This window comes from Pelodiscus sinensis, chromosome 6 (assembly GCF_052426305.1).
Source record: "Pelodiscus sinensis isolate ZL-2025 chromosome 6, ASM5242630v1, whole genome shotgun sequence".
NCBI classification, from domain to species: domain Eukaryota; kingdom Metazoa; phylum Chordata; order Testudines; family Trionychidae; genus Pelodiscus; species Pelodiscus sinensis.
Window position 1 is genome coordinate 45,259,756 of NC_143057.1, and position 13,671 is coordinate 45,273,426.

Below are 13,671 nucleotides of genomic sequence, written 5' to 3' on the forward strand. Positions count from 1 at the left end.
TGTGATCCAGCAAGGACCCTACCCCCATGTTAAGTCTTTGGGTTGAGTTTCCTTATGCTACTGTCAAGAGCTTGAGTTGATGAAATCACAGACTTTAACCCTAGATTGTGTTTTGCCATAGTGTCATTTAGCATCCTGTTTATGGAAGAAAATAGAAGCTGTAGTGGAGGTTCACTTTAATGGGACTGGGCTCTAAATATGCCTATGCATTTTCATGAATGAGCATGACAGATTCTAAAGGAGCTGTTACCATGTTCTTCTTAACTGCCATGTGTGTTGAAAAAAATGGTAATAATAATAATAATTATTATTATTAAAAATACACAACAAAATATTAAGGGGGGTGATAATTTAAAAGACCTCGCTAGCTAAGAGTGAAAACTAAAGCAGTGATCTGAGTTGTTCTCTTGTCATACGTACTGCAGCACAGATGTGTCCCAATCCTGTCTGTTCCGGAGTGCCCCCTGCGAGGTATTAAGTGCCATCCACAGCTGGCAGGAGAGGTTGGGTGACATCCTGGCCTCATTCAAATTAATTATGTCAAACATGTTGACTTCAGTGGGCCCAGGATTTTCTAGCAAAATTGGGCTCCTTGTGTATTAGGCCAGAAATTGTTTGACGAGAACTGAAAGCAGTTGAGCACACCTGGGCTAATTCTTGGTATTTCCTGGCTTTTCGTCAGATTTTATTTCTGCCAAAGAATATTTGTATTTAATTTAATAAGGAGTTTTTTTATTAGGTATTGATATAATTTTAGATCTTTGCATTTGATGATGCTATGCAGCAGGCACCTCATACTAAAACCACAACCAACAGACCTTATCAGTAAATTCCTTTCAATGACAAAAATAAAACAAAAATAAAAACACACCCATTAATCAAACAACTCATTCAACTCAGGGACATCGTGTCCTTTTCTCTCAACTGAAACTTTAACTGCCAGAGAGGAGAGAAAAGCAGTGGAGCTCTGGAATGCTGCAAAGACTATTTTCTTTAAAAGTAAAATTATTAAGATAAGGAGCAATATAGGTAGTTTGTCAAATAAAGATGACAATTATGATTAAAAGTAAGAACTGCAATAACTATGGCCAGGTAGTTAGACTGTCAAATATAGCTAGTGTTTAAAATGGATCTTGCATAAAGCCTATATTCCGACTGATTCAAAGTTAGATAACAAAGTTAAATAGCAAAAATAAACCGCTTAAGTAAAAATGATAAGGTTGGCAGACTAGTTTATAAATGAAATGTTATCGGAGGTGCAAAAATCCATTAGTCTTTCAAAAGGAAATAAGTATATATAGAATTTTCTTTAGTAAATATAATACATAGCTGCCATAATTTCCAGTGTGTCATATCCCCCAAGGGAGTTTGGGTAGCATTTCAGCGACAGATTAAATCAAAACTCTATTTTATTGGAACACAGTGTAGAAACCAGACAGACCTTGTTAAATATTGCCCTAAAAGAAAGCACAGTGAGGGTTTGTAGCCTATACAATATAATTAGAGCTTCCTCTGTTTTGTGGTATGCCAAATCAAAGTTTTGTATCAAGACAATCTTATTTCCATGGCAAATTCAGTTTTTGCAGGGTTATAAACTAAGAAGAAAAACAAAATTAAACAATGAAATGATCTCTTGGGCCTAGCATAATAAATGGAAAAAATGCCACTTACACTTATAGCACAGTAGTTCAGTATGGATGTTCCTTTTACCATGTGATTCAGTAAAACATTTTGTTTTTATATGTTTTCTGGTTTACACTGCTGCAGAAATTTCAGTTTGCCACAGAATTTAGTATTAATATTACATAATTGTTTTGGTATAGTAGTTGTCTGGGAAAAAGGAAGTATCTGGCAACTTGTGAGAGGGCCAATATCAAGTAGGTCCTCTTGGAAGTGAAAGATTTGGAATCTTGTTACTGGAGAAAGATTTGCAACCTTCACATGGACATGGGTTGCTTGGGGTTTTGTTTTATCCTCAGACCTTGTGTCAGATCCATTCAGATTTTCTATTTCAGACCGACAGATGTGGTTTTAACAATTTAATTTTTTTGGGTTGAGAGAAACTTGTATGGCATGTGTGGCAATTTTGCTTTTGAAAAGGAATGACACATGGTTTGGAAATGACACATTGCTCTTTAAAATGTTTTCCTGGCAGTTTTGATTTCCTTGGGAGGGGCTTCCACTGGGATGCTGCCTCAAAGCAGCTTTAAGTGGGAGCAGGCAGATTTTTGACTTGTATCTTGACTTTGAGAGCCTCTATCTTGATTCTGTGCCTCTGTCTTGATTCTGAAGGCTGAATTTAATAGTATCCTCTGCAATCCAATATTCTTCAAGTAAGCTTTTTGAATAGTTCTAAAGTTCTAAAGCCTGTTCTTGGAAAGCTGGCAGCAATATCAGGTTGTATCTGAAAGGAAGGTAAGGCTTTGACACAGAACCACACAGAATATGAACATTGTAGAGAAGCAGTGTCAAATTAAATTTTAAGGACAAAATATTGCCCCATTGAAGTTAATGGACATTTTGCCATTGATTTCAGTGCAGCCAGGATCTCAACCAGAAGAAAGCAAATTCCCTTACATATGTCACTGATAACATCCTGCATTATTACAAAGGTAATAATTAAAAAAATAATACTTTCACTTGTTTTTGCTAAATATTTGCAAAATACGCCCTGCATCCTAAAATGCCCATAGTACAAGCATAGGCCAAGTCCCATGCACACCTCACTTCAGGACTGGGGCCAATGGGAATAGGTTATAATCTCATATACCTATACATACTTAGAAATGTAAAGACATATTTTCCATTCTTAAAATATTTCTATATGAACTGCTTTGATACTTAAGATGTCTGCACAGTTTCATGAACACTAGTACTGTAAATAATTGATGTAGTACACAGAGCCCTTCATACAAACATTTAATTCTTAAACAAGTCTACTTCACATTTGTAGTTTACCGTGGATACTCTAGCAGTTTATTATTTAAAAAATGTGAGTCCTGCGATAGGTCTTCAAATAAAAAGGTTTAGTGTATTTTTATATATTTAGTTTGGGACAAAAGAAAAAGTATTTTTAAATAGCTTTACTTTAAAAAAAATATTGGATCGTATTTTAGGCTGACATGAACTGGTAAAGTTCTAATTCTCAAGTGATCTGTTAACTATGCATTTTCAATGTGTTACATGGTTTTATAACCAAAGAAGTCTACTTAAAGCAAATAGAAGATATATTGATAAAACCCCTGTGGTGTTTTTAAAAATGAATGTTTAGTGTGTGTGTGTGTATATATAGTATGTAATAACTAAGCCTTTTAGTTATCAAAACAGTTTTATTTATTGTTGTTAGTTTTCTGTACTACTCTAGGGAAAGACTGGGGTCAATATCTTGTCCCAGTTACTGTTTTCTCAGACGACAGGCTTCTTTAAAAGGCAAATAACACGTCATTCCATGTTTAGAGGTCTCTCTGGTGGATGGAAAGGTGTTGAAAAGTTCTGCAGGTTGTTACGTCTGGTATCACCCTGAACAGTGATGGCTATGACGTGTGGCAGAAAACCAAGGATAAATCAGAAATATTATGCAATACTCAGTACTTCAAGTGGTCCAGTGAAGCTATGATACTTATTTGAAGAGCGCAATGATATGCACAAGATATTCGGTAGAATGTAACTAAAATGCTGCATTGTTTCTTTCCAGCTAAGTAACTTGAAACAAGTCACATTTGTAGATGTGTCAGCAAACAAGTTTCCCACTATTCCAATTTGTATACTCCGGATGTCAAGTTTGCACTGGCTGGATATGAGCAACAACAAACTGAGAGATCTCCCACAAGATATAGACAGGTAGTTTCTTATATTTCATAAACATGTTTATGAATTAGTAAACTTGTCTAGAAAGTAACATGACCAATTTTTATTTGAAAAGGATCACTGAAAAACTCCAATTATTGTTTGATGGTGATCATTGGAAAATTCCATTGCCATCTGAAAACATGCCCAGCATTTTACAATTTAAACCTACCATTTCCATTATTGAAAAATATTGGAGAACAAAATATATTTTCCTCTCTTTTCCATTTTGTTTGACCTCATTGTATGTAGTCAGTTTCCCTGTTTTGTGGTTAGCTAGTTGCTCTTCCTGTCTTGCTTCTGAGCAACATAATCCTCTGTGTGGAGATAGAAGCAGCAAACTTGCAACTGAAGGGGCAGCAACTGTGTAACTGTGTACAGAGAGGGAATGTGAGATGGGGAGAAAGGGCAAGCCAAAGCATGATTAATATGGCAAATGGGGCATATGTTTACAGTTAAGATAGCTGAAGGGTGAGTGCATGCACATCAACATCAATGGGGTTTTAATTCAACCCATTATAAATTTTCATCCAGCTGATGACCTTGCAATGCTAACTTCAAATATTAAAACTCTCAGCTAAGACTCTTCAAATCATGAGATTGGACTGAAAATAATTAATTAAAATATATAGATTTGTTATTTTTTAAAATTATCCTTCTGATTTCTGAGATTTTCCTGTGCTCTTGCTTCAATCTTTTCTCTTCAATTAAGAGGACTAGAAGCTTATATGTAATATGTGTATAATATATGTATATGTAATGCTGAAATTATTCTGCAATCTACTCAGCCGTTGGAACTTTAAGAAAAACATCAAATATCATGAAATTCACAATAAAAAATCCTAAGATTTGGCAACACTGTGCTGAAGCATCACTTACCATACCTTCTCAGAGGAAAAGTGTGGGACTCACATGCAATACATAAAGCTGCATTACTATTCTAGTAGCAGAACCAGAATCTCTACTAGGTGAAGAAGAAAAAAGTATTTCCTCAAGTTTTATAGTTCACTCTCAAGACCAAATGTTCATCAATGAATCATAGAACTGGAAGAGACCTCAGGAGGTCATCAAGTCCAGCTCCCTGTCCAAGGCAGGACCAATTCCAACTAAGTCAACCCAGCCAGGGCTTTGTCAAGCCAAGACTTAAACACCTCGAGGGATGGAGATTCCACCACCTTCCTAGATAGAATCATAGAATCATAGGACTGGAAGGGACCTCGAGAGGTCATCGAGTCCAGCCCCCCGCCCTCAAGGCAGGACCAAGCTCCACCTACACCATCCCTGACAGATGTCTATCTAACCTGTTCTTAAATATCTCCAGAGAGGGAGATTCCACCACCTCCCTTGGCAATTTATTCCAATATTTGACCACCCTGACAGTTAGGAATTTTTTCCTAATGTCCAATCTAAACCTCCCCTGCTGCACTTTAAGCCCATTACTCCTTGTCCTGTCCTCAGTAACCAAGAGGAACAAATTTTCTCCTTCCTCCTTGTGACACCCTTTTAGATATTTGAAAACCGCTATCATGTCCCCCCTTAATCTTCTTTTTTCCAAACTAAACAAGCCCAGTTCATGAAGCCTGGCTTCATAGGTCATGTTCTCTAAACCTTTAATCATTCTTGTCGCTCTTCTCTGTACCCTTTCCAATTTCTCCACATCTTTCTTGAAATGTGGCGCCCAGAACTGGACACAGTACTCCAGCTGAGGCCTAACTAGTGCAGAGTAGAGCGGCAGAATGACTTCACGAGTTTTGCTTACAACACACCTGTTGATACAACCTAGAATCATATTTGCTTTTTTTGCAACAGCATCACTCTGTTGACTCATATTCAACTTGTGGTCCACTATGACCCCTAGATCCCTTTCCGCCATGCTCCTTCCTAGACAGTCGCTTCCCATCTTGTATGTATGGAACTGATTGTTCCTTCCTAAGTGGAGCACTTTGCATTTCTCTTTATTAAACCTCATCCTGTTTACCTCTGACCATTTCTCTAACTTGCTAAGGTCATTTTGAATTATGTCCCTATCCTCCAAAGAAGTCGCAACCCCACCCAGTTTGGTATCATCTGCAAACTTAATAAGCGTACTCTCTATCCCAATATCTACATCATTGATGAAGATATTGAATAGTACGGGTCCCAAAACAGACCCTTGAGGAACTCCACTTGTTATCCCTTTCCAGCAGGATTTAGAACCATTAACAACCACTCTCTGACTACGGTTATCCAGCCAATTATGCACCCACCTTATCGTGGCCCTATCTAAGTTATTTGCCTAGTTTATCAATAAGAATATCATGCGAGACCGTATCAAATGCCTTACTAAAGTCTAGGTATATGACATCCATCGCTTCTCCCTTATAACCCATTCCAGTGCTTCACCACCCTCCTAGTGAAATACTTTTTCCTAATATTCAATCTAGACCACTCCCACTGTAACTTGAGACCATTGCTCCTTGTTCTGCCATTCGTCACTACTGTGAACAGCCTTTCTCCATACTCTTTGGAACCTCCCTTCAGGAAGTTGAAGGCTGCTATCAAATCCCCCCGCACTCTTCTCTTCTACAGACTAAACAATCCCAAATCCCTCCGTCTCTCCTCATAGGTCATGCACTCCAGCCCCCTAATCATTTTGGTCACCCTCTGCTGGACCCTCTCCAATGCATCCACATCCTTTCTATACCGGGGGGCCCAGAACTGTACACCATATTCCAGATGTGGCCTCACCAGAGCCAAATAAAGGAAAATAACCCTTCTCTGGATCTGCTGGCAATGTTCCTAATGCACCCTAATATGCCATTAGCCTTATTGGTTTCAAGGGCATACTGTTGACTCATATCCAGCTTCTTATCCACTATAATCCTCAGGTCCTTTTCTGCAGAACTGCTACTTAGCCATTCAGTCCCGAACCTGTAACAATGCTTGGGATTCTTCCGTCCCAAGTGCAGGACACTTGTCCTTGTTGAACCTCATCAGATTTCTTTTGGTCCAATCCTCTAATCTGTCCAGGTCACTCTGGACCCTATCCCTGCCCTCCAGCGTATCTACCTCGCCCCCTAGCTTAGTGTCATCTGCAAACTTGCTAATGGTGCAATCTATCCCCTCATCCAGGTCATTAATAAAGATATTGAACAAAACCAGTCCAAGAACAGATCCTTGGGGCACTCTGCTAGAAACCAACCTCCAACCTGACATCAAGCTAATGATCACTACCTGTTGGGCCCAACAGTCTAGCCAGCTTTCTATCCATCTTACAGTCCATTTATCCAATCCATACTCCCTTAACTTGCTGGCAAGAATATTGTGGGAGACTATATCAAAAGCTTTGCTAAAGTCAAGGTATATCACACCCACTGACTTTCCCATATCCATAGAGCCAGTTACCTCATCATAGAAGCTAATCAGATTGGTCAGGCACGTGAATCCATTTTGACTATTCCTGATCACCTTCCCCTCTTCCAAGTGCTTCAAAATGGATTCTTTGAGGATCCCCTCTATGATTTTTCCAGGGACTGAGGTAAGGCTGACTAGTCTGTAGTTCCCTGGATTGTCCTTCTTCCCCTTTTAAAAGATGGGCACTCTATTTGCCTTTTTCCAGTCATCCGGGATCTCTACCAATTGCCACGACTTTTCAAAGATAATGGCCAAAGGCTCCGCAATGACATTTGCCAACTCCCTCAGTACCCTCGGATGCATTCAATCTTGGCCCATGGATTTGTGTATGTTTAGCTTTTCTACATAGTTCCTAACTGGTTCTTTCCCCACGAAGGGCTATCCACCTCCTTCCCATACTGTGTTGCCTAGTGCATTTGTTTGGGAGCTGACCTTGTCCGTGAAGACAGAGGCACTGAGTACATCAGCTTTTCCCACATCATCTGTCACTAGGTTACCTCCCTCATCCAGTAAGGGTCCCACACCCTCTCTGATCACCCTCTTATAGCTAACATGCCTGTAGAAACCTTTCTTGTTGCCCTTCACATCCCTTGCTACCTGCAATTTCAATTGCGCTTTCACCTTCCTGATAACTCCCATGCATTCTCGAGCAATATATTTATACTCCTCCCTAGTCATCTGTCCAAGTTTCCACTTCTTGTAAGCTTCCTTTTTGTGTTTAAGCTCACCAAGGATGTCCCCAGTAAGCTAATCCGATCACTTACCATATTTGCTTTTCTTGCTGTGCATAGTGATGGTTTCTTCCTGACCCTTTAATAAGGCTTCTTTAAAATACTGCCAGGAATCCTGGACTCCTTTCCCCTTCATGTAAGCATCCCAGGGAATCCTGCCCTTCAGTTCTCTGAGGGAGTCAGTCTGCTCTTCTGAAGTCCAGGGTGTGTATTTTGCTACTCTCCTTTCTTCCTTTAGTCAGGATCCTGAAATCTACCATCTCATGATCACTGCTTCCCAGGTTGCCACCCACCTCTATTTCCCCTACTAGTTCCTCCCTGTTTGTGAGCAGCAGGTCAAGCTGTGCATGCCCCCTAGTCAGTTCCTTCAGCACTTGTACCAAGAAGTTATCCCCAACATTCTCCAAAAACTTCCTGGATTGTCTCTGTACTGCTTTATTGGTCTCCCAACAGATGTCAGGGTGATTAAACTCACCCATGAGAACCAGGGCCTGTGATCTGGAAGCATCTCTCAGTTGTCCAAAGAAAGCTTTGTCTACCTTATCCACCTGATCCGGTGGTCTATAGCAGACACCAACCACAATATCACTCCTGTTGCTTCCACCTCTAAATTTAACCCATAGACTCTTAATCTTTTCTCCCTCTAAGTACTGGAGTACTGCTCTCTTACATACAATGCAACTCCTCCTCCTCCTTTTCTCCCCCGTTTGTTCTTCCTGAACAGTTTATACCCTTCCATGATAGTGCTCCAGTCATGCAAGTCATCCTACCAAGTCTCCGTTATTCCAATCAAATCATAGTTCTTCTACTGGGTCAGCACTTGTAATTCTTCCTGTTTGTTTCCCAGGCTTCTTCCATTGGTTTACAAATACCTTAGATAACCAGTTGATCGCCCTGCCTTCTCCATCCAAATCAGGGGTCCTCCTTTGTTGCTCATTCCTCCTTATGATTGTTCCCGGTGTCCAACTTCCTCACTTACCTCAGGGCTTTGGTCACCGTCCCCCAACGAACCTAGTTTAAAGCCCTCCTCACTAGGTTTGCAAGCCTGCTCTCGAAGATGCTCTTTCCTCTCTTGGTTAGGTGGATCCCATCTCTTCCTAACAATCCTTGTGCCCAGAACAGAGTCCCATGGTCGAAGAAACCAAAGCCCTCTCTCTGATATCACCTGCGCAACCACACATTTACTTCCTCAATTCGATGATTCCTACCCAGATCTTTTACTTCAACCAGAAGGATGGATGAGAACACCACTTGCACTTCAAATTCCTTGATCCTTCTTCCCAGCACTACGTAATCTGCTGTGACCTGCTCAAGGTCATTCTTGGCCGTATCATTAGTTCCTATATGGAGAAGCAGGAAGGGCTAGCGATCCAAAGGTTTAATCACTTTCTGAAGACTCTTGGTCACATCCTGAATGCAAGCTCCTGGTAAGCTCCAAATTATTATTGTGTGAAGAAAGGATAAAGGGACATAAAAGAAATGAAAGGAGCCTACTGCATAAACCACAAGATTTGGTCCTTTAAATTGATTTTAATATTACTTGTAAGAGTCCCCATATATATTTTAATCCCACCTATATTTTGATGACTCTTTGACAGAATGAGATACACGAGAGCTTTGTATCATGTTGTATGGCATGGAATCATGTGCACACATGTTCATAGAACCACTAAAGTGCCTACTGCTCCATTAGCTTCTGATTGGGCACAACTTTTAAGTCTTCTCACAGGTATATTATTAGCATCTATCATGTCAAACCATGCATGAAACATCCCATTGAAGTCAATGGAGAGTTCTGTGAAAATACAAAACAGCACAAGGAAAAGGATATGGTTCATTTTCTCCTTCTTTCCTAGTAATATAAATTAATATTTGGTGTTTGAATAGGTTCACACATATAATAAAAGATCTTCAAAATGTATTTTTACACCATGTTTCTTTGTTATGCTTCCGTAGACTAGAGGAACTGCAGACACTTCTCCTGCAGAAAAACAAGCTGACTTATCTTCCACGAGCTTTGGTCAATATGCCAAAGCTCAGTTTGCTGGTGGTCAGTGGGGATGATCTGGTTGAGATACCCACAGATGTTTGTGAATCAACCACAGGTTTAAAGTAAGTAATAGTTAGGGAGAAATGAATATGCCAGAAGCAGAAAGGTAAGTGGCTCAGTGCAGTAAGTGCTCCAAAAACAGTTTCACATTTCCCTTTTCCTTTCATTGCATTTTTGAATTCCTGCTTGCTGGGCTGAGTGTATCTCGTGCAACTTCCACGTAGCCTGGAGCAAAATTCTGACCTCATTTACATGAGAACTGTTAATTAAGGGCAATGAAGTTGCTGAAGTCCAGTGGGAAATTGTACAAGCATACCTCAGGCTTCCTGATATTTCACCTGATACTGAGCAGTGCTTTTGTACTTGTACTGAGATTGCCTCATCAGCATTAAGAGTTTGTGTCAGTTTACTAATGTGTGTATTCTTGATTGAGAGATTGTATCCTATAGTTGCGTATCAATGGACTTGTGTAAGTCCATTGATTACCATATGTAACTATGATAATCCTGTTATGATGTGACACTTGGGATTTAGGACCTGAAGTCATTTGAGTATGACAGAATAGTTCCTAGTAATGTTACTATGCCATATGGTTAATTTGTGAAATTTTACTGATTAATTACTTTGTGTTGGTGTAGAGAAATGGCCCAGATTTTCAGAATTATGCACACCTACTTTGTGCATGGAATTACTGAGCAATTTGTGCAACCATGTGATTTTCATTTTAAAAGTATGTATATTTACAAACATGACAAAAAGGGCACACAGACTGAACTTCTCTGCTGTAATGGCTGTTGGGAAGTAATTATAACTCCTAAAGGTTTGTATCATCAGCTAAGGAAGTCTTACTAAATCCTGGAATGCTATGAAACATGGATAGAGTGGGGTCCATGTTGAAGTTTCTTGTTCTGGTTAGAAGATGCTGTAGAATTATGGAACAACTGGCCAAATGTTGTGAAATGTGATGTTACAGATGTCCCACAATGCTAAAACTCTATTCCTACAGAAAAATAATATATTGTACTAGGAAGAACATGGTGTAAATAGATTGCTACCTAAAATATTTACTTGATCAATAATAGAAAGATCATAGAACACTTTTGTTCAATTACTTAAACATAAATTCTTTAAAATTCCCCCTCTTCCTGCAAGTGGCCACTAAAACTCAGATAGTCACAATAAAATTGTTGGTCACATGCATGGCCACCTGAACAAGATAAGTTAGTAAATATAGTTTCTAGAGCTAATAAATTCAAACTCTGTAACGTGGGAGAAGAGGGAAAAAGTTTGTAACATAATCAATATTTGATAAAAAGCATTCTACAGTCAACTCATGTTAAGAAGTTATCTTTTCATGTCAAATATTTCTCTTTTTACAGATTTATCAGTCTTAAGGATAATCCTCTTGAAACAATCTTCTATCAAGATACTGAAGACATCCTAGAAAGTGATCGAGATCGGGAGCAATTTGAGAAAGAATTTATGAAAGCTTACATTGCAGACATAAGAGAAAGAGGTATATATGCTAAATTTTTAGTAAATCTCCTGATATAAATGTAGATTTTGATAAAGATTTCCTAGCCATATCAACATAATATGCTTTGGTTATACAGAGAGATCAACAATATCCTTAATCTTTATAAAAAGTGAGGGCAAGTGTAAAAGAACAATACAGTAAAACTCCATTAGACGGCATCCAATGCTCCGGGACTCCTCATGGTGCCCGGAAGTGCTGGGGCAGCCGGACAGGCTTCCCCCATTCAGCTGCTGCTGAAACTGACCAGCAGCTGAATCGGGGAAGCCGGGAGCAGAGCAGCTGGGGTGCTGCCGGGTTGGTCCCGTAGCGCTGCCCCTCGGGGCTGCGGGACCAACCCGGCAGCACCCCAGCTGCTCTTGGGGATGCCTGGGGCAGAGCAGCTGGAGTGCTGCCAGGTTGGTCCCGCAGCGCCAAAGGACAGCGCTGCAGGACCAACCCGGCAGGACCCCACCTGCTCTGCCCCAGGCGTCCCCGATTCAGCCGCTGCTGAAACAGATCAGCGGCTGATTCCAGGAAGCCCGGGGCAGAGTTGCTCTGCCCGGGGCTTCCTGGAATCAGCCACTGATCTGTTTCAGCAGCGGCTGACTTGGGGACCGCTTGGGCAGAGCAGCTGGGGTGCTGCCGGGTTGGTCCCGGAGCGCCGAGGGGCAGCGCTACGGGACCAACCCGGCAGTACCCCAGCTGCTCTATCCCAGGCGTCCCCAAGAGCAGCTGGAGTGCTGCTGGGTTGGTGCCATAGCACCGCCCCTCGGCACTGCGGGACCAACCCGGCAGCACCCCAGCTGCTCTATTGCAGGCATCCCCGATTCAGCTGCTGCTGAAACTGACCAGCAGCAGCTGAATCAGGGACGCCTGGGGCAGAGCCGGACTATCGTAAGGGAGGGCTATGAAGGGTCTGGGGTGGCATCCCCTCCCACCCCACTCCAGACCCCTCATAGCCCCCCCTTCTGATAGTCCGGCATATCTGATAATCCGGCACCCCCTGGGTCCTAAAGGTGCCAGATTATGGGAAGTTTACTGTAGTATGTAAGAGCACATGAAATACACAATTTTAAAAGCTGTAAAAAGTTCTATATGCTGTAGGAGGTAGGCGAACATTCTTTTATGTCTTTTTTTTTTCCAAAATAAGATTAGCTATCAGATATGTTTTAATTAGAGATGCCAGAATCAGAGCTCAAGATCTGAACAAACATATACAAATATCGCAGAGGGGATCAAAATTCTTTATGGTCAGTTAGGACAGGGCCTTACCAAATTCATGGTCCATTTTGGTCAATTGCAGGGTCATAGAATTTTTTAAATAGTAAATTTAATTATTTCAGCTATTTAAATCTGAAATTTCACTGTGTTATAATGTGAGGGATCCTGACACAAAAAAATTGTGTGTGGGGAGGGGGAAGGGAGAGGATTTGTAAGGTTATTGGGTGGGGTTGCAGTACTGTCACTCTTACTTCTGCACTGTTACTGGTAGCGGTGCTGCTTTCAGAGCTTGGCAGTTGGAAAGTGCTAGCTGCTGCTCAGGAGCCTAGCTCTAAAGACAGAACCACCAGCAGCAGAAGCACAGAAATAAGGATGACATGGTTTGGTGTTACAACTCTTACTTCTGAGCAGCTACCTTCAGAGCTGGGCAGCTGGAGACTGGTGGCTGCTGACTGAAGGTCCAGCTTTACAAGCAACAGTGCCGAAGTAAGGGTGGCATGGTATGGTATTGGCATACTTATTTATCTACTGCTGCTGGTAGGGAGCCACCTTCAGATTTGGGTGCCCAGCTAACAGCTGCCACTCTCCAGCCACCCATATCTGAAAGCAGCATAAAAGTAAGGGTAGCAATACCATAACCCCTCTAAAGTAACCTTGTGACCCCAACATCAGGACCCCTAATTTGAAAAACATTGGACTGTAGAGTAAAGGGTAAAAGCATATGAAAGACAAGAGATTTCATGGTCCATGATGTATTTTTTTCATGGCTGTGAATTTGGTAAGTCCATAATGGTTATTGTGCCAAGAGGCCTTGCATGGACATGAGTGAAACTGCTGCTTGGAAAGGCAAGCTTCTTACACATATTTCACACTTGCTCTGCCCCAGACTCTGCCCCCACTCTGTCCAGGGTCAG

At 41.0% G+C, this 13,671-nt stretch overlaps 1 protein-coding gene across 1 annotated transcript in view; it reads left to right on the forward strand.

Moving 5' to 3' along the window:
• Positions 1-13,671, forward strand: part of LRRC2 (leucine rich repeat containing 2) — a 106,020-nt gene that overhangs the window by 88,105 nt on the left and 4,244 nt on the right. Inside the window, exons 6-8 of the mRNA XM_006129375.5 lie at positions 3,695-3,840; positions 9,927-10,082; positions 11,400-11,536. Of these exons, the coding sequence (XP_006129437.3) occupies positions 3,695-3,840; positions 9,927-10,082; positions 11,400-11,536 (439 nt within the window). The remainder of the gene's footprint in view (positions 1-3,694; positions 3,841-9,926; positions 10,083-11,399; positions 11,537-13,671) is intronic.